Below are 22,245 nucleotides of genomic sequence, written 5' to 3'. Positions count from 1 at the left end.
CTGGATGTAGCGGTCAGGCATTGGTAGATTAGTTATTAGATAAGATAGTGGAGGAGTGACAGATGGTCAGTGGGTTGTTAGAGGGATGGGCCTTGTGAGGTGGAGTTCTGCAAAGGGGATCGAGGAGTAAAGACAGGGAACCCTGTGGTAACCTCTTAAGGTCCGGAAACTACGGTTCACCCCAGTAGGCACAGGGAAGTTGTATGACTAGACAGCCATCGAGGCCCAAAGCCGGACAGCAGTGAGAAAAGGGTGGGGGAACGGAGACACACATGCCCGGCAGCTTGAGGACGAGATCCAAGATAGCGGGGATAGGTCAAGGGCGAGTACCCCAAAATATAACAGCAGCAGAATTGTCAGGAATGAGGCCATGTCGGTCATAGCAGTGGAATTATAAACTGTTTAAGTTTGGTTTGCCAAGAGTACTCCGATGTCACGTGTACCAGCTGTGGGATGATGGATGCCAACGTGAAGAAAACACTAAGAGTCGCACACCTCGCCCGAAGTCATACACACACACTAAATCTCTCTGGCAAAGTAATATGGAGGCCCGGCATCCATACCATCCTTCAGTATGATCAGACCATGTCGCTGTATGGTCAGACACTGCCATTACACAGTACATAGTAGGGGCACATACTGTATATAAGATTATCTCAGTACAGGAACATTTTTTTAAAACACATTCAATTGTGGAAATTATTATTATTCCAAGATCTATTGATGAAAATTAACTTTGTTACTGGGAAAACTCCTGTAAATTAATCGTAAATTCATTTACTATGTTTTCTGGTCAATTTATTCATAACTTTATTAAAAATTTAGAGATTTTAAATGTTTTTGTATTTATGTTGGTATGTAGGGAATATGCAGCACATGCTGTTATTTAGTTTGTTTTTAGCTGTGTGGGCAGAAACCCCATTAATCTACTATTTGTATTTGAGGAAGAACATCTCATTGACATATAAATGTGAAGATCATTGCTGGTGTAATTACCACTGAATATATTGATTGCAATCTTTCTGTGTATACAGTATAGTACACTGGAGACAGTATTGAGGTTTATCCATTTAATACTGCCTGGAAAAAAGCCAAATGAAAAATGCAAAAACCACTGCAGTTTTCTTTTTGAGGAATATCAAACCTAAAGGTGAATGAATAATAATGTATCTTTATTCTTGACATTGGATGCAGAAATCCATAAGTTAGTGAGGTCCATGAGGCAATGTTTGGATTTGTAGTAATATGTTTTAAACATAAGCCATAGACCTAATGAACAGGGCCTTATAGAAATTGGGGAGTCATGTAGAGGGGATTACAGGATTAAGCCTCGTGCAGATGTCATTTTTCACGCTTGTGTTCTATGTGTGTTTTTATGGTGCTGTTCACATTCTATATTTTTTGCAGACTGTTTGTCCATAAAAATATAATAGGCACTTGTCTATTTTTGAGTGATGGATCAAAATGACTTATACGAGTCTATAGCTCCATGAAAATCACAGATGTTATCTATGTGTAATTTGTGTACTATCCATGATTAACATTTCATTGCATAGGAGAAGCTTTGTAACTTACCGTAATTCCAGCAAACTAGATGGGATTTGTAAAAAGCGCATGCTCATTGGGATTTTGTTTTTTTATGCAGCATAATCTGACCTGCGGTGCGTGTGTTGAAATCCATAACATGTTCATCTCTCTTGCGGTACCCATAAAACCCACTGAGAATTAATTTGTGGATTTTCCCATAGATTCAAGGTAAAATATGCACGTCGTGTGGAAACACACTAAAAACACAGGGAACTCACATGACTGTGTCAATGTATTTTTGACAAAGCCAACTATCATGAAGTATAAAAAAGCAACAGTATATAAGACATGGCATACCAAAGAGAGACAAAAACCGCAGTGTCAAAAACACGATAAAAACGCATGTTTTCACAAAAATAGGACCTACCCCGAAAATAAGCCCTAGCAGGAGTTTTCGGCCTTTTTGAAATATGCTTAAAATATAAGCCCTACTCCAAAAATAAGCCCTAGTTGCGGATCATCATGTAAATAGTATCCAGAAATAGGGCTTTAACAGCCTTTTCAGAAGATGTAACATTTTTATTGTTGTACGTTACTCTAAAGGTCCAGTCACACATAACAAGATCGTGAACGAGATTGCTACTACGTCACAGTTCCCGGATCATTGCTGAGTTGTTGGTGAAATCGTATGTGAGGTGTCACACACACCGACTTTAGGAACGAGCATGCGACTTGTATAACGATCTTGTAAATCGTCGGGACCCTGTCACACAACAGCTGTGGTAACGATTCCGATCTCGATTAGGGGCGTAGTGAAACGCAGTGAGCCACGTAGGCGTGCATTTGCGTCGCCTTTTCCAATCCGCTCCGATTGGTGGCCAATACTGCGTTCTGATTGGGCGGGTAGGCGGGCCTAAAAGGTAACTTTTGTATTGCGTCATCCTTTGTCACTTCTTTTGAGCTTTGCTTTGAGAATAGAACCTGCGACTCCACCCTGATTCATTCGTACTTTGTACCCGGTTGCTTGCTTGATTTTCGGATCGAAGCTGCATCTCCACCCGGATTCATCCCTCCTCATTCCCAAGTGTTTATCAGTGCCAACCAATCGGTGCAGAGGGAGCGCGGAAACGGGAACGCAACTACACGCCTACGTGCCATACTAAAGTTCTAATCTAGGTCGTTAACGAAATCGTAGGTAGATGTCAAACATACAGATCCATCCTGCCCAGCAGGACTCCAACGAGCCAAAAATGGCCCAGGCTGTTCAGCATGGACCAACGATTTCACAGCAGGGGGCGGATCGTTGGTACGTGTCAAACATGACGAGATCGCTAGTAAACTCGTTGTTGCGTCACAGAAACTGTGACGTAGCAACAATCTCGTTCTCGATCTCGTTATGTGTGAAGTGGCCTTAAGCCCAGAAGGTTATAATTATGGATGATCGAATACTTCAAATATTCGGCTTTGCGAGTATTTTCCGAATAGGTTGCCGCTATTCAACCACTCGCGAATATTCGATGCGCAATGTAAGTCTATCAGAAACCCGAATAACAACTATTCAGAACTATTCGGGCTTCCCATGGACTTACATTGTGCATTGAATATTTGCCTAGTGGCGACCTATTCGGAAAATATTTGCGAAGCCGAATATTTGAGATATTCGATCATCCCTAGTTATAATCATATGCCACCTAGTTAATGGAATGAAAATTCAGCCCTCTTCTTGCCCATAATCCCGGCCACCCCTCTACCAGTTTTAGTGATTGGAACTTGTGTTAATGAAATAATAAATAGTCATCTCCTTCATTGCCCACCCCTGTGCCAGGGCCAGGTGTTAGTGATTCACTCAGACTGTCTTATTACTGCCCGAGGATTGCATGGATGGTAATGCTCATACTGGCCGGCAGTTCTCCTCACCTGAGCGTGACAGTTGCATAGAAATACACGCTGACATGCATGGATCAGGAGAAACGCCACCCAGTGCGAGCATTATGCGGCGATCCTCGGTTACTAATATGACAGTCGGAGAGAATTACTGACGCAGCGCACATGGATGGGTAGGGCAAAGGGGTGAATATTCATTATTTCATTAACACAAGTTCCAATCATTGACTCTGAAAGAGGGGTGGGTCGGGGAAGGGGATGAATATTCATTATTTCATTAACACAAGTTCTAATCACTGATGCTGGCAGAGGGGTGGGTGGGATTATGGGAGGGAAAAGAGGTGAATATTAATTTTTCAGTACCGGGAGACGCAAACACTGACACTAATACAACATATAAGACATCCCCCTAAAATATGCCTTAGCGCATCTTTTGGAGTAAAAAATATTATAAGAGACTGTCTTATTTTCGGGAACACATGGTAGAAAAAACGCGATGGAAAAACGCAAAACAAAATGACAAGTTTTCAGTAGCAGCATGGCTTTCAATTTTAACATTTCCAGTTTTTTAGAAAGCTGTTTTTTGGAGTGACTGACCCCAGAATAAGATAAGTAGAGATCCAAGAGGACAAACACAAACTGAAAATGAATATTTCATTTACGTTATCCCAAGTCTGCCATTACTCCAACATTTCAGTCACAGAGGTCTTGCAAATACAATCTATAGATCTGTTTGGCAGGGACATGGAATAGATTGGACTCCTGTAAGTACTAGAATGGCAGAACTGAAATGATAAGCAATAAATAAAAATTTTTGAGATTTGGATGGAGAATTGACTAGAATATTAACATGTTTCCTATTGTTTTTCATGTCCTTTCCACAGATCCGAACTTTTCTGCGTAATGACTCAGATGAAGAGGAACTGAAAGAGGTAATTCATACAATATCCAGAGAAAGTAACAAGAGAGCACAGGAGAAAAGGGATCCGTCTTATTTACCACGGCACCAAACAACCACTCAAAGAGAGCAAGAGGAAAGGTTCCGCAGGGAGCAGGAAAGGCTCCATCTGACCAAAGCACAAGAAGAAGACCAACATCTTAGACAAACGAGAAAGGAGGAGCAGTTGGTCAGAGATAACACAGAGGAGAATCTTGTTAAACAGCATCAAGAAGAGGAAGAAGAGAGGCTCCGCAGAGAGCATCGGGAAGAGAAGCTTCGCAGGGTGCAGAGTGAAGGGGATGAAAAGCTCCGCAGGGAGCAGCAACGTGAAGAGGAGGAAAGACTTCATAGGCAATATCAGGAAGAAACAATACGGAGAGAGCAAGAAGAAGAAGAGCGCCAACAAGAAAATAGATTTCGTCATGAGCCGCTAGATGAAAAACTACACATAGAAGAGCCAGGAGAAAACCTTTGGTGGAAACAAGAAACTGATATGCACAATACAGATCAGCAGAAATATTACAGAGAGCAGATTGTAGAGCATTTATGCAATGATGCCATGCAGCCCCATCTAGAGCCTGAGCTGTTTTCCATCAGGCATATTAAGGAGAACAATGATGAAGATGATACAAGCCAGACCCTTCCTGTCTTGCCTTCAGGTTGGGGATGTCCACCCTTGGTGCCACCTCCAAGTCCCTCTAGACCTAAAAGCCCATGGGGAAAACTAGACCCTTATGACTCCAGCGAGGTATAGATAATCAGTTACAAAGAGTTTTTTGTTGAATTTTCTTTGAATTAAAGAGGTTTTTTTTGTCATTTCAATATAGATCTCAGGGGTAAAACTTATTTGGTGCATAGACTTATAGGATATGCAGTGAAGCCCATGAGATATCTAATATTGCTGGCTCATATCTAGTGTAGGCTATCAATATCAGATTGATGGGTGCCTCCCTCCCATCACACCTGCCATGTAGCTGGCTGAAGCGAGTATTGGGACTACTTAATTGTTTACCAGGCATAGCTCCATTAAGTTGAAGTTCCTTGTATCGCAATTCAGTCACATTTACTTGATTGGGACTGAAGCAAATTTGAAAAAATGACCTGGAGTATAAGTTGGTATACATGCAAAGTATAAGAGCTTGTTCACACTGGTCATTAAACAAACCTAAGCTAAAAATAAAATGACCATATACCCTGCTGTAAATAAATAAATAATTAACATATTGTACTTAGTAAACACTGTTTATGATCAAAAAAAGCTTAAATCCATCCCACCATGACAAGGTGTATGCCAAAAGGGATGGCCTTACACTCTCTAATATTAAAACCATATGTCAGAACTGACCTCAATGTGAATAAGGGCAGAGAGAGACTGGGATACCCAGCCTTAGGCCTCTGCCACATGTTCGTGCCTCCGGTACGTGTATGGACAGTTTTCTCACGTACCGGTTCTCACGTTGACATATGTTTTCCTATAGTTTTGGGCACACGTAAGTATTTTTGCACGGAACGTGTGTCCGTTACGTACTTACATGTGCCCGTGTGCTCCATACGTCGACATGTCCGTTTTTCTCCGGCATCACGGGTGTCGCACGGAACGCAAACGTGTCACACGTAACACACACGGATGTGTTCCGTGTGACACTCACCGTTGAAAAGACATGTGTCTTTTAAAAAAAAAAAAACCTTTACTCACCTTCTCCAGCCCTCCTGTCTCTGCCGCTGCTGTCACTTGCTGCCGACCGCTGTTCATTATGCTCATTTAATATTCACTTCACTGCGGCCGGAAGCAGCAGCGGAGAGTCGGCAGGACCGGAGACCGAAATTCAGCACCACGGACAGCGACGCCAGGGACAGGTGAGTAGAAAGTTCCCGTTCTCCGACATTACACCGAGGACAATCCACATCTTTGACACGTCCGTAAAACACGTGCGTGATTTTCACGGGCGTGTGACAGAGGCCTTAGGAAGCTATATAAATGAAATACCCAGCTCAGAAAAAGAAGTCCACTCCCTGTATATGTTGTTATACATGCAAAGTATAAGAGCACGTTCACATTGACCATTAAAGAAACAAAGCCTCCCTGCCCTTATTCACATTGATGTCGGTTCTGACACATAGTAAGGTTTTAATATTAGTGAATAGCACCGTTCCACCTTGTCGTGGTGGGATGGCTTTTCGCTTTTTTTTTTTAACAAATATAATGTTTACTAAGTACCATATTTTATTTACATACACTATTGCTTTTACTTATTTACTTTCAACAGGGTATATGCCCATTTTATTTTTATCTTACATTTTGATTGGGACTAAACTGCAGTGGGAAAACTTTTAGCAATTCTTTTATATGTTAGTAAGATGTATACTTAGCAGTTCAACAATATACTCAGTGTATTCCCTTATTCATACTAAAAACAAATTTGAAGGAATTTGTGAGCAAAATTTTACTATGTATATATTTTACTATGTACTGTATCTGTGAGCAGAATTGTTGCTTCTCATATGAGAACAGCATGCTGTAGGCAAAGAGATTCTGAAACTAACCATGTTTAACTTAGATCACTGTGTGCAGCTGTTCTTACTTTATCTAAAAATGAGTTTATCAGAGCTGGGAGCTTTCCCTGACCACACCAAGCTCTTAATAGAGATTATGCATTGACTGTGGAGTGTTTAGGGTGCTTTACACGCTGCGACATCGCTAACAATATATTGTCGGGGTCACGTCGTTAGTGACGCACATCTGGCGCCATTAGCGACATCACAGCGTGTGATACCAAGGAGCGATGATCAACGAGCGCAAAAACGTGAAAAATCGTTGCTCGTTGACACGTTGCTCCTTTTCCAAATATCGCTGCTGCAGGTACGATGTTGTTCGTCGTTCCTGCGGCATCACACATCGCTATGTGTGACACCGCAGGAGCGACAAACATCTCCTTACCTGCGTCCACCGGCAATGAGGAAGGAAGGAGGTGGGCGGCATGTTCCGGCTGCTCATCTCCGCCCCTCCTCTGCTATTGGACGGCTGCCGTGTGACGTCGCTGTGACGCCGAACGAACCGCCCCTTAAAAAGGAGGCGGATCGCCGTCCAGAGCGAAGTCGCAGGGAAGGTAAGTCCGTGTGACGGGTGATAGCGATGTTGTGCGCCACAGGCAGCAATTTTCACGTGACGCACAACCGACGGGGGCGGGTACGCTCGCTAGTGATATCGGTACTGATATTGCAGCGTGTAAAGTGCCCTTTAATCACAGCAGGGGGACTGCCATTTAAGAGGCAGGGAGTCACACCAATGTTATTCAGAGAACAATAAATCCTTTAGTTTAGGTAAACAATATCTTGCACACAGATAAGGGAAGCACAGATGTTTTTTTTGTTTTTAACCCTTTTCCTCAGTTTACATTGCAAAATCCTGGTGACAGATTCCCTTTAAGTAGAACAGGACATACATTTGTCTTCATTGGTTCTTTCTGTCACTTTCACCAGAATATTGAATCTGTTTCCAGATAAAAAATGATGTCTTTATGTTGGTAACAGCTTTTGGCCTTTATTGTGAGCTTTTACTTAAAGTACTAGTTTTACTATGTATACAGTATATTCCAGTCACCAGTTTGTCATTCCTATATGTAGGAGGAGAGAGAATATGTTGGATTTGCTACTCTCCCAAACCAGGTTCATCGGAAGTATGTGAAGAAAGGCTTTGAATTTACTCTTATGGTTGCAGGTAATGAGTAAAAATAAATGTTTTAAGATTGATATGCAGAGTGAATACTGCGGCATTGTTTCTTTATATATATATATATATATATACAGTTAGGTCCAGAAATATTTGGACAGTGACACAAGTTTTGTTATTTTAGCTGTTTACAAAAACGTGTTCAGAAATACAATTATATATATAATATGGGCTGAAAGTGCACACTCCCAGCTGCAATATGAGAGTTTTCACATCCAAATCGGAGAAAGGGTTTAGGAATCATAGCTCTGTAATGCATAGCCTCCTCTTTTTCAAGGGACCAAAAGTAATTGGACAAGGGACTCTAAGGGCTGCAATTAACTCTGAAGGTGTCTCCCTCGTTAACCTGTAATCAATGAAGTAGTTAAAAGGTCTGGGGTTGATTACAGGTGTGTGGTTTTGCATTTGGAAGCTGTTGCTGTGACCAGACAACATGCGGTCTAAGGAACTCTCAATTGAGGTGAAGCAGAACATCCTGAGGCTGAAAAAAAAGAAAAAATCCATCAGAGAGATAGCAGACATGCTTGGAGTAGCAAAATCAACAGTCAGGTACATTCTGAGAAAAAAGGAATTGACTGGTGAGCTTGGGAACTCAAAAAGGCCTGGGCGTCCACGGATGACAACAGTGGTGGATGATCGCCGCATACTTTCTTTGGTGAAGAAGAACCCGTTCACAACATCAACTGAAGTCCAGAACACTCTCAGTGAAGTAGGTGTATCTGTCTCTAAGTCAACAGTAAAGAGAAGACTCCATGAAAGTAAATACAAAGGGTTCACATCTAGATGCAAACCATTCATCAATTCCAAAAATAGACAGGCCAGAGTTAAATTTGCTGAAAAACACCTCATGAAGCAAGCTCTGTTCTGGAAAAGTATTCTATGGACAGATGAGACAAAGATCAACCTGTACCAGAATGATGGGAAGAAAAAAGTTTGGAGAAGAAAGGGAACGGCACATGATCCAAGGTACACCACATCCTCTGTAAAACATGGTGGAGGCAACGTGATGGCATGGGCATGCATGGCTTTCAATGGCACTGGGTCACTTGTGTATATTGATGACATAACAGCAGGCAAGAGTAGCCGGATGAATTCTGAAGTGTACCGGGATATATTTTCAGCCCAGATTCAGCCAAATGCCGCAAAGTTGATCGGACGGCGCTTCATAGTACACATGGACAATGACCCCAAGCATACAGCCAAAGCTACCAAGGAGTTCATGAGTGCAAAAAAGTGGAACATTCTGCAATGGCCAAGTCAATCACCAGATCTTCACCCAATTGAGCATGCATTTCACTTGCTCAAATCCAGACTTAAGACGGAAAGACCCACAAACAAGCAAGACCTGAAGGCTGCGGCTGTAAAGGCCTGACAAAGCATTAAGAAGGAGGAAACCCAGCGTTTGGTGATGTCCATGGGTTCCAGACTTAAGGCAGTGATTGCCTCCAAAGGATTCGCAACAAAATATTGAAAATAAAAATATTTTGTTTGGGTTTGGTTTATTTGTCCAATTACTTTTGACCTCCTAAAATGTGGAGTGTTTGTAAAGAAATGTGTACAATTCCTACAATTTCTATCAGATATTTTTGTTCAAACCTTCAAATTAAATGTTACAATCTGCACTTGAATCCTGTTGTAGAAGTTTCATTTCAAATCCAATGTGGTGGCATGCAGAGCCCAACTCGCGAAAATTGTGCCACTGTCCAAATATTTCTGGACCTAACTGTATATATATATATATATATATATATATGTATATAGATAGACAGATATAGACATCTATCTATCTATATATATATATATATATATGTATATATATATATATATATATATATATATATATATATATATATGTATGCTGCTTGCTTAAAAAAATAAAGGAAGCACCAAAATACAAAATCATTTTTTAAGAGTTCCCTTTATTTTTTTTGAGCACTATATATATATATATATATATATATATATATATATATACTATGACAAAACAAGGAGAGCAAAGAGTAATAATGCTTCAAAAAAGTGTTTATTAATGATAAATATCAAGCATGTAAAAGATTAAATAAGGCCAAAAAAGACAAATGCATATGGGCACAAGGTGAGGAAGGGATGTTAAATGGCAAGGACCAAAATCTGTTAGGCATATGATGAAACCAACATCAACAAGTCATGCCGGTTCATCTAACTATGCATTTACAATAATGGCACAATAATGGAGATGAAAACATTATGGCACATATAAAAAAAATGGCCAATGTAGGAATAGAGAATAGACTAAAACTAATTACATATATCCCTGAACCATCTATCAGGTTGGGAACACCAATTCACATGATAAATTTAAAAATATCAATAATGTGTCTATAAAAAAATAGCTGGTATTGGTAATTAATAGCAATAAATCATTTTAGTACATATATGTACAGATGTAAGGTGTCCCTATCTCGGAATGGAGCAGAGGATAACATAAAATACTACACTAAGCATAGAAGTACCTATCACATACCAGTATAGTAATACCAAAGTGCCAAGTAAGGTGCAGGAAGGTCAGGAAGGGGAAGAGGACGTTTACATAGACTCCGATGTACGTTTCACAGAGATGTGAACTCTTGCTTCATCAGGGAGTCAATATATATACTAGCTGTAGTACCCAGGCATTGCCTGGGATAGTAACTGTCTCTCTCCGAGTTTCTGTCTGTCTGTCTCTGTCTGTCTTTATGTGTCTGTGTGTCTGTGTGTTTGTATCAGTCTCTGTCTGTCTCTGTATCAGTCTCTGTCTGTCTCTGTATCAGTCTCTGTCTGTCTCTGTATCAGTCTCTCTGTCTGTCTCTATCTCTGTGTCTGTCTCTCTTTCTCTGTGTCTGTCTGTGTCTGTCTGTCTCTATCTGTCTGTCAGTCTCTTTCCCCATCTATCTCGTTTCAGCTCTGTCTCGTTCCATATCTGTCTCATTTCAGGTCTGTCTCATTCCAGATCTGTCTCTTTCCCCATCTGTCTCTTTCCTAATCTGTCTCTTTGCCCATCTCTCTCGTTCCCCGTCTGTCTCGTTCCCCATCTGTCTCGTTCCGGGTCTGTCTCGTTCCGGGTCTGTCTCGTTCCGGGTCTGTCTCGTTCCAGGTCTGTCTCGTTCCAGGTCTGTCTTGTTGCACGTCTATCTCTTTCCACGTCTGTCTCTGTCTCTTTCCCTGTGTCTTTACTTGACTTTGTCTCTTTCCCTGTCTCTTTCTTTGTCTCTGTCTCTTTCCCTATCTCCTTACTTGTCTGTCTCTTTCCTTGTCTCTGTCTCTTTCCCCGTCTGTCTCTTTCCCAGTCTGTCTCTTTCCCCATCTGTCTCTGTCTCTTTCCCTGTCTCTTTCCTTGTCTCTGTCTCTTTCCCCATCTCTTTCTTTGTCTCTGTCACTTTCCCTGTCTCTTTCCCTGTCTGGCTGTCTCTTTCCATGTCTGTCTCTTTCTGTCTCTTTCACTGTCTGTCTCTCTCTCTGTCTGTCTGTCTCTCTCTATCCGTTTCCCCACTGACATGTTATTACCTCACACTTAGCTTCTTATACTAACAATTTATTTTGTTCCTATAGCAACCAATTACAGCTCCTATTAATAACCTAATAGCTTGCAGCTCCATTGACTTTAATGGAGACAGGTTTTTTAGAGAGTAACTGTAAAGTGCGGGGTTAAATTTTCCCATCTAAACATAGTCTATGACGTTCCCTAAGTCACATGGGATGTTTGTGCAAAATGTTGTGATTGTAAATGCGACGGTGCGGATTCCTTTAGCGGACACACACACACACACACACATACACACATACATACATACATACATACATACACACAGCTTTATATAATACTACCTGTAGTACCCGGGCGTTGCCTGGGATAGTAACTGTCTCTTTATCTCTCTCCCAGTCTCTGTCTGTTTGTGTCTGTCTCTGTTTGTCTGTCTGTTTGCCTGTCTCTGTCTGTTTCCGTGTGTCTGTTTCCGTGTGTCTGTCTCTGTGTGTCTGTCTCTGTGTGCTTGCCTCTGTTTGTGTCTGTCTATCGCTGTCTGTCTCTGTGTGTCTGTCTCTCTTTCTGTGTCTGTCTCTTTCTCTCTGTCTGTCTGTATGTCTGTCTCTATCCATGTGTGTCTCTGTCTCTATCTATGTCTGTCTGTCTGTGTCTATCTCTCTGTCTCTGTATCAGTCTCTGTCTGTCTCTCTCTATCTCTGTCTCTCTCTATCTCTGTGTCTGTCTCTCTCTAGCTCTTTGTCTGTCAGACTCTTTCCCTGCCTGTTTCTTTCCCAGTCTGTCTCTTTCCCAGTCTGTCTCTTTCCCAGTCTGTCTCTTTCCAGGTCTGTCTCTTTCCCCGTCTGTCTCTTTCCCCATATGTCTCTTTCCCTGCCTGTCTCTTTCCCAGTCTGTCTCTTTCCCTGTCTGTCTATATCTTTCCCTGTCTTATTCCTTGTTTTGTCTCTTTCCCTGTCTCTGTCTCTTTCCCTGTCTCTATCTCTTTCCCTTTCTCTTTCCCTGTCTGTCTGTGTCTGTCTGCCTCTGTCTCTTTGACTGTCTGTCTCTCTCTCTGTCTCTTTCCCGGTCTGCCTCTTATTCTGTTTGTGCCTATGTCTGTCTGTCTCTCTACCAACATCTTTTTACCTCACACATAAGCTTGTTATACTATGAATGTGTTTCGTTCCTATAGCTTGTAGCTCCATTGACTTTAATGGAGACAGGTTTGTTGGAGAGTAACTGTAAAGCGCGGGGTTAAATTTTCCCATCAAAACATAGTCCATGACATTCCCTGAGTCACATGGAGTGTCTGTGCAAAAGTTCGTGATTGTAAATGTGACGGTGCGGATTCCTTTAGCGGACATTATGTACATACATAATACATACATACATACATATATATACTGTATATGTATATATATATATATATATATATATATATAATATATATATATATATATATATATATATATATATATATATATATATATATTATAATTATTTTCATTTTTTTAGTCCAGATAAATACTAAAGCGTGGGGGTCTAACAGCAGATTCCGTTCTCAATACTTTACTGGAATGGCTAAAATGGATTCCGATCAAAGCAGATCAGAAACCTCAAGTGAGAAGTCAGTGCCAGGTTGCCAACCATACACAAATTCCTGGACAGTCTATAAAAATAAATCTTTGTCCACCAGCTACTCAAGAAATGTTTTTGAAGCTGAAAAAGATTGTACAGATTGTTGTGATAGTACTTACCGTGTATCATTTTACATTTCACAATGAATATTGCTTGTGTCTTGGTACCAGTATGATTCTAGGCAGTAGACATATTTATTATTAAATGTTTTAGTATGATTTTATCATGTGTCTGTAAAAAGGGTTTGTTGTCCATCATTTTTTGATAAATTATTGGTAGGGATGTGCAGACTCTCAAATAACCAGGTAAAAAAAATAAGATTCTGGCCCGGAATTGATCCCTGATATCTGTCCGGATGGCAGTCCCCATATAAGTCTATGGGGGGCAGAATCTGACGCTTAAAAATGGTGGTAGGAGGGATAGGGGGATACGAGCAAGCGCATTATACTTAACAGTCTCCAGCGCAGCTGTAACTGCTTTTGAGGCCACTCATTTTACTTCCGGGGCCGCTCATTATCATTCATCTATATGCACTGCTTGCCTGCCCATTGGCAGTCCTGGTATCTGTGATTGGTTGCAGTCAGACGTGCCCCCACCCTGAGTGACAGCGTATCTGAGTGCAACAAATCACAGACCCTGTCTACGGGTCACTGTAGATTGGTGTAAAAATAAATTAATTAAAAATTTGTCATAGGGTTCCCCCATATTATGATACCCAGCACAAATAAAGCATACAGCTACAGGCTGCAGCCACCAGCCATGCACTTTTCTTGGCTGTGTATCAAAATAAGAGGAACTACGTGCATTTTTTTTATAATTTAAGTAAATAATTAAAAAAACATCATGCGGTCCCCCCCAATTTTGATACCCATCCCTGATGAAGCCCGACAGCTGGGGACTGGTGTTCTCGGGCTGTGAAGGCCCATGTTTATTAGTCCTCCCAGCATAAAATTAGCAGCCTGGATTCTGACACTCACACCTTGGCTGTTTCCGATTGTCCTTGTACAGTGGCAGTCAAGGTAATAAGAGGTTAATGACAGCTCACAGCTGCCAAGAAACCCTAGATTAGTAATGGGAGACATCTATGAGACCCCCATTACTAATGTGTAAGTGAAAAGAAATAAATGGTAATACTATATAAGATATTGTCATCGGGGCCATCAAAAAGTGTATATTATTTTTTTTTTTTACTCCAATTGTTAAAATATAAAATATTCTATATTGATTAAATTATTAAAATATAAAATATTATTTATTTATTCAATTATTAAAATATAAAATATTCTTTATTGATTAAAGACTGAGCCACACGATGAGCAGTGATGTCACTCAGGTGATTTGCAGTCACAGCTGGAGGTTCCCACAGCCCTCCACAGGTGGTCACATGAGGTCAAGTTACCTGCGATCATAGGTGAAGGACCATGGGAACCTCCAGTTATGATCGCAAATAAACTGAGTGACATCACCGCTCATCACTGTGGCTCAGTCTCTGCCTAAAGCCCACAGCATGTGGTCATGCTCTATGACCACTCGCTGTCACTTCAGATGTAGCAGAGCTGGAATCGTAGTTGCACCTTGTGTTGATTATATTAGACCTGGGTGTTTTGGGGGTTAATAATGGGGAGAAAGAGGGTTTTTTTGTATTTTATTTTAAGTAAAGGATTTTTGCGATATTTGTGTTTATTTCTTTTCAATTACAGATTAGTAATAGGGGGGGTCTCATAATCGCCTCCCATTACTAATCTACAGCTTACTGGCAGATATGAGCAGTTAATACCACGGATATTACTTTAATTGCCACTGCACTAGGGCAATCGGGATGAGCCAAGTAAAGTTCTGGGATTGTCATATCTAATGGATTTGACAATCCTGGGTGGCTGCAGGCTGCTATTTTTAAGCTGGCAATAGCAAAAACCTTTATGAAATCCCCCTGTTCAGAGAGTGATAGATAGCAGAATAGGGTCAAACCAAGGAAACAAAAATCCTAAAACATAACATTTATTAGATATGCAGATAAAAGGTGGACTGCCACCATAAAAGAATAAAACGTTTGTCAAGGGCTGCAGAATGTATAATACCAGCCTCCAAACAAATCATGCAAGGCACACACTGCAGGAGGTATGAATACAAGTCACACTCAAATCTGCATTGATAATGACAGCTAGGATGGTCGCTTCATCAGGATCAAACAATTGTTCGTAACCATTAAAACAGAAAAAACGGCCTTACCGTATTTTCAAAGGGCATATGATGATATGGCTCAAAGTTAGGTGACCTCATATAGGTCTAGCACAAATACCTTCACTTTGCTCGAACCATACCACAGTACCTCCCGACGCGTTTCAAAGAATAATCATCAGGGGAGTCTTCTCAGGGTACAAGTCGTCATATCAGTAAACATCACCAGACTGATATATAGTCAAAATTGCCCCATGGACGGACTGTGGAAAAAATAATCATACCTTACAGCCCATCCAAACCACCAAACATGAGGAATAACCTCATAAACCAAACTGCTTACCCCAAATAAAGTCCAGCAAGGAAGAACGCCAAGCTGCAGGTGCCGCGCCGGTTAGTTTGAAAACCGCGCTTCTTATAGGGGCCGCGCATGCGCGGTAAGTCCACCGCAGCGTCGTGACGTCAGTCCCGGCATACACCATACCGGAAGCCGCGACGTCACCATCATGCCCGTCGGCCGCATCAACATACCTGCGCCGCCGACGTCATAGGCAGGAGCCTGGAACGCAAGCCAATAGTCGGAACAAAACCGGAAGTATCCGATAAACAGTTGCTTATTAACCAGGCTGCGCCTACATCCAATTCCAACAGCAAGGTATTAATCCTTGTGTCCAGTAAAGGTACATGGGGCCTACACGATCGCAGGATCATCCAAGAAACACTAGAGATACCAATTAAGACAGAAAGGCCAATAGATCAATCAGACAATACTCCAACCTATAGAATACATAAACAACCCCCCATGAAAGCACAAAACCCAAACCACAATTTGCGTGAGCAGGAGGACAAACAGACCCAAGGGTTAACCAGGATACAGGGGGGGGAAGGGGTTTAAGTATACATCAGACTCAGAAGTACAGAAGCGTCCATAAAGAGGGGACAGTAACCAACTCCAAAGGAGAACCGTCATAGACCATAAGATAAAAAGGAGGAAAAAAGGAAGGAAAAAACCTAAGTGCACACTGCACATACCCTAGACTTATAGACTGTCCCTACCTAGCCTGTGGAGGTCGGCACCCTAGAACCCCACGCCAATGGCGCCCCCACTCACCGTAGTCTATCCCTCCTACGATGCACCCTACACTAAGGTGCATCTAAAAAAGGGAGGAAAGACAGTTGTTCGTTCAGTCCAGTCGGTACCTCAGTCTTTAAGGTATAAATCCAAAAGCATTCCTTCCACAGTAATAGTCTGTCCCAGTTGCCTCCTCTTACTGGGGGTCTGATGTAATCAATACCCATCACTCTTATGGCATCCTCCCTCCCACCACTATTAACAAGCCTTGCTATGGACGTGTCGTTATTCTTCCGAATATCATTTTTGTGTTCCCCCACCCTCCTGCGCAACTCTAGAATGGTCTTGCCAACATACTGTTTGCCGCAGCAGCAAAGGATCCTGTAGATAACTCCCTTGGTTCTGCAGGTGATAAGGGACCTGATTTCAAAAGTCTTGTCATTCCCTACACTGCTAAAAGTCTTTCCCTTCTCAATCAGCTTGCAATTGACGCAGTCCCGACATTTAAAACAGCCTCTGATGTTATTATCAGCCCGGACAACCTGATTGTCACGAAAATGGCTGTGCACCAACCTGTCTTTAAGTGACCTCGCTTTCCGAAAAGTGACAGAGGGATAATCAGAGAGATGTTTATCCAGTACGGGATCCATTTTGAGAATGGGCCAGAATTTAGTCAAAGTGCGCCTCAAATCATTTGCACCATTAGAGAAGGTAGTAATGAACCGTAGGGTATTTATTTGATCCTCCTGCTCACGTCTTGGGTTCAGCACAGTAGCCCGATCCATCCTCGCCACAGAATCAAAGGCATTCATAACCACCCTCCTGGGATAGCCCCTATCATCAAGTCGCCCCATAAGGTCAACGGACTGTGTCCTAAAACCAGATTCCTCAGAACAATTGCGTCGCATTCTGACAAACTGGCTCTTGGGTATGCCCTTTTTCTGGGATTTAGGATGAGCACTTTCCCACCTCAAAAGTGAATTTGAGGCAGTTTGCTTCCTGAAGGTGCTTGTCATTAGACGGCCACCTTCCCCTATCTCTACCATGATGTCCAAAAAGGCCAGTCTCTCGCTGCTAACCTCATAGGTAAAATGCAGGCCAATCCCATTGTGGTTGAGGGCATCGATGAAAGTCAGGAACCCTGCTTCGGGTCCCTTCCAGATGACAAAAATATCATCGATGTACCTCAACCACAGTACAACATCCTCAGTGTCCAAGTCCCCTCCAAAAACGACGGTTTCCTCCCACCAGCCCAGGAGCAAGTTGGCATACGATGGGGCACAGCAACTCCCCATCGCAGTGCCCCTGCGCTGGTGGAAGTACTTACTTACCCCCCCTCCCCCCCTCCCCTCCCCCCTGTATCCTGGTTAACCCTTGGGTCTGTTTGTCCTCCTGCTCACGCAAATTGTGGTTTGGGTTTTGTGCTTTCATGGGGGGTTGTTTATGTATTCTATAGGTTGGAGTATTGTCTGATTGATCTATTGGCCTTTCTGTCTTAATTGGTATCTCTAGTGTTTCTTGGATGATCCTGTGATCGTGTAGGCCCCATGTACCTTTACTGGACACAAGGATTAATACCTTGCTGTTGGAATTGGATGTAGGCGCAGCCTGGTTAATAAGCAACTGTTTATCGGATACTTCCGGTTTTGTTCCGACTATTGGCTTGCGTTCCAGGCTCCTGCCTATGACGTCGGCGGCGCAGGTATGTTGATGCGGCCGACGGGCATGATGGTGACGTCGCGGCTTCCGGTATGGTGTATGCCGGGACTGACGTCACGACGCTGCGGTGGACTTACCGCGCATGCGCGGCCCCTATAAGAAGCGCGGTTTTCAAACTAACCGGCGCGGCACCTGCAGCTTGGCGTTCTTCCTTGCTGGACTTTATTTGGGGTAAGCAGTTTGGTTTATGAGGTTATTCCTCATGTTTGGTGGTTTGGATGGGCTGTAAGGTATGATTATTTTTTCCACAGTCCGTCCATGGGGCAATTTTGACTATATATCAGTCTGGTGATGTTTACTGATATGACGACTTGTACCCTGAGAAGACTCCCCTGATGATTATTCTTTGAAACGCGTCGGGAGGTACTGTGGTATGGTTCGAGCAAAGTGAAGGTATTTGTGCTAGACCTATATGAGGTCACCTAACTTTGAGCCATATCATCATATGCCCTTTGAAAATACGGTAAGGCCGTTTTTTCTGTTTTAATGGTTACGAACAATTGTTTGATCCTGATGAAGCGACCATCCTAGCTGTCATTATCAATGCAGATTTGAGTGTGACTTGTATTCATACCTCCTGCAGTGTGTGCCTTGCATGATTTGTTTGGAGGCTGGTATTATACATTCTGCAGCCCTTGACAAACGTTTTATTCTTTTATGGTGGCAGTCCACCTTTTATCTGCATATCTAATAAATGTTATGTTTTAGGATTTTTGTTTCCTTGGTTTGACCCCATTCTGCTATCTATCACTCTCTGAACAGGGGGATTTCATAAAGGTTTTTGCTATTGTGATTATTAGTGCCGATAAATGGCAGGATTTCTTTCCTCTGACCTTGATACGCGACAGTGGGTAAACGAGGCCAGGGAGGTCTTTTCAGACAGAAATCTAACTCTTAAGAGATATACACCTACCTTAAACGGGGCCTTCAAGGACCTCACCAAGGTCTACAAGGAAAGAATTATTGCATGGTGGGAGGTTCAGACCTTGGAGAGCTACTTGAAAGAAAAAATAGTGCCACGTCATTTAAGGATTACCCTGCAGCCGGGGTATAGGTTTAAAAACGCTGACTTTCTTGCCAAATGGGAGAAAGAGGTTACTGAGAGCTCTCTTAAACTTATGAGACTACTGCTAGAGGAGGAGAAGAAAAATTTGGTTAATCTTGAGGACTCTTTAAAAGAAAATATTGAGATTACCAAGAAATTCTCTGGGGAAGCAGAGTTTCAGACAAAAGAATTAGCCCTTCAAGGGGTTGTCGAAAAGTTCCAGTACAAGCTGAAGGAACGTAAACATAGATTCTTTATCAGGGATTTACAAGATTTTAAGGATAATAGAGTCTATGTTTACACCAATAACCGTGGGGTGAGAACATATGACACTGATATCTCATCCACGGATGCTGAATTGTCTGATGGTGAGGGTGGTAACAACAATAGTAACTTTCGTCCACAACAGCGCTTCAAGAAACCCGGCGGTAGGGGTAGGCCAGGACGTGGGTCGGCACAGGCCTCAGGAAGGGGCGGTTTTTTAGACAGCCAATACTATCTGAGAAGCAAGAATCAGCAACATCCGCAGGCATGAGGGCTCCTCAGATAGTGAATTTATCCTCCAAAATCTTGAGTGCAACTGAGTTACAATTGCTGAACAGGGGACTTTCTTTTGTGCCTACTTCCAATTTTGAGGAGTTTGGGGCTATCAAGGATTTACATCTTTTTGCTAGACTCCTCAAATGGAAGATTTTCCATGGGAAGGAAGCAGAGAAATCTGCTAATGAGTTGGGTATATCTGAGGATCTCTTACAGGACGTACGTTTCCTGTTTCATCTTGATGATCGTAATCCCAACGATTATGGCGAGGGTCCATTTACGAACCTTAAAAATAAGAGCAATAGGATGCCGCCAAATACCTCCTCAGTGGATGTGGTCGACATTTTTGTCAACTTAGTGACCGAGGAGATACAAAAAGGATACAACTCTTGGGATGCTAAATACAATCTTACAAAGGCCGAGATGGATAGTCTTCGGGCTTTGGAACAGGACTCCAGTATCACCATAAAGCCCTCTGACAAAGGGGGGAATGTGGTGATACTGGACACCCAGAGATACAGAAACCTATGTTGGGATATTTTAAAGGATGAAGATTGTTATACCTGTCTTTCATCTAACCCGATTCCAGGATTTAGGGATGAACTGAAGAGTCTCCTGGCGGAAGCCCTAAGAGATGGCATCATTGATAAAAATGAACATGATTACCTTTTTCCCCCATTTCCGGTAATGGCAACTTTCTACACTTTGCCTAAAATCCACAAGGGGTTGTCCCCTCTGAAGGGGCGCCCGATTGTGTCAGGTGTGGGCAGCCTTACCGAGAAATTGAGTATTTACGTGGATAAAATCTTACGGCCGTTTGTTGTCTCATTAAACTCTTATTTGGGAGATACGACGGACTTTTTGAAAAAAATTGATGATATTTTCCTGGAGGAGGGTATGCTGCTTTGTAGTGTGGATGTTGAGGCTCTTTATTCGTCAATCCCACATACAGCAGGTTTGGAGGCCACGAAATACTATCTCAACTCAAGGGGTAACCATCTGTCTGGACATAGTGAGTTTGTACTCAGGGCTCTACGTTTCTGTTTAACTAAGAACGTGTTTGTTTTCGACGGTAAGTACTTCCACCAGCGCAGGGGCACTGCGATGGGGAGTTGCTGTGCCCCATCGTATGCCAACTTGCTCCTGGGCTGGTGGGAGGAAACCGTCGTTTTTGGAGGGGACTTGGACACTGAGGATGTTGTACTGTGGTTGAGGTACATCGATGATATTTTTGTCATCTGGAAGGGACCCGAAGCAGGGTTCCTGACTTTCATCGATGCCCTCAACCACAATGGGATTGGCCTGCATTTTACCTATGAGGTTAGCAGCGAGAGACTGGCCTTTTTGGACATCATGGTAGAGATAGGGGAAGGTGGCCGTCTAATGACAAGCACCTTCAGGAAGCAAACTGCCTCAAATTCACTTTTGAGGTGGGAAAGTGCTCATCCTAAATCCCAGAAAAAGGGCATACCCAAGAGCCAGTTTGTCAGAATGCGACGCAATTGTTCTGAGGAATCTGGTTTTAGGACACAGTCCGTTGACCTTATGGGGCGACTTGATGATAGGGGCTATCCCAGGAGGGTGGTTATGAATGCCTTTGATTCTGTGGCGAGGATGGATCGGGCTACTGTGCTGAACCCAAGACGTGAGCAGGAGGATCAAATAAATACCCTACGGTTCATTACTACCTTCTCTAATGGTGCAAATGATTTGAGGCGCACTTTGACTAAATTCTGGCCCATTCTCAAAATGGATCCCGTACTGGATAAACATCTCTCTGATTATCCCTCTGTCACTTTTCGGAAAGCGAGGTCACTTAAAGACAGGTTGGTGCACAGCCATTTTCGTGACAATCAGGTTGTCCGGGCTGATAATAACATCAGAGGCTGTTTTAAATGTCGGGACTGCGTCAATTGCAAGCTGATTGAGGAGGGAAAGACTTTTAGCAGTGTAGGGAATGACAAGACTTTTGAAATCAGGTCCCTTATCACCTGCAGAACCAAGGGAGTTATCTACAGGATCCTTTGCTGCTGCGGCAAACAGTATGTTGGCAAGACCATTCGAGAGTTGCGCAGGAGGGTGGGGGAACACAAAAATGATATTCGGAAGAATAACGACACGTCCATAGCAAGGCATGTTAATAGCTTTCATGGTGGGAGGGAGGATGCCATAAGAGTGATGGGTATTGATTACATCAGACCCCCAGTAAGAGGAGGCAACTGGGACAGACTATTACTGCGGAAGGAATGCTTTTGGATTTATACCTTAAAGACTGAGGTACCGACTGGACTGAACGAACAACTGTCTTTCCTCCCTTTTTTAGATGCACCTTAGTGTAGGGTGCATCGTAGGAGGGATAGACTACGGTGAGTGGGGGCGCCATTGGCGTGGGGTTCTAGGGTGCCGACCTCCACAGGCTAGGTAGGGACAGTCTATAAGTCTAGGGTATGTGCAGTGTGCACTTAGGTTTTTTCCTTCCTTTTTTCCTCCTTTT

At 42.6% G+C, this 22,245-nt stretch overlaps 1 protein-coding gene across 2 annotated transcripts in view; it reads left to right on the top strand.

Moving 5' to 3' along the window:
- SEPTIN4 (septin 4) overlaps nt 1–22,245 on the top strand; it is a 133,029-nt gene that overhangs the window by 56,695 nt on the left and 54,089 nt on the right. The window contains exons 2-3 of one of the 2 annotated variants that reach the window (XM_075335370.1): nt 4,296–4,343; nt 7,976–8,069. In XM_075335370.1, the coding sequence (XP_075191485.1) occupies nt 4,296–4,343; nt 7,976–8,069 (142 nt within the window). Of the gene's footprint in view, nt 1–4,295; nt 5,100–7,975; nt 8,070–22,245 lie in introns of both variants that reach the window. The other variant, XM_075335369.1, reaches the window with a different exon arrangement.

This window comes from Anomaloglossus baeobatrachus, chromosome 2 (genome assembly GCF_048569485.1).
Source record: "Anomaloglossus baeobatrachus isolate aAnoBae1 chromosome 2, aAnoBae1.hap1, whole genome shotgun sequence".
NCBI lineage: Eukaryota > Metazoa > Chordata > Amphibia > Anura > Aromobatidae > Anomaloglossus > Anomaloglossus baeobatrachus.
Note: the sequence above shows the minus strand (reverse complement) of the source record. Positions and strands in the feature narration are given on the sequence as shown.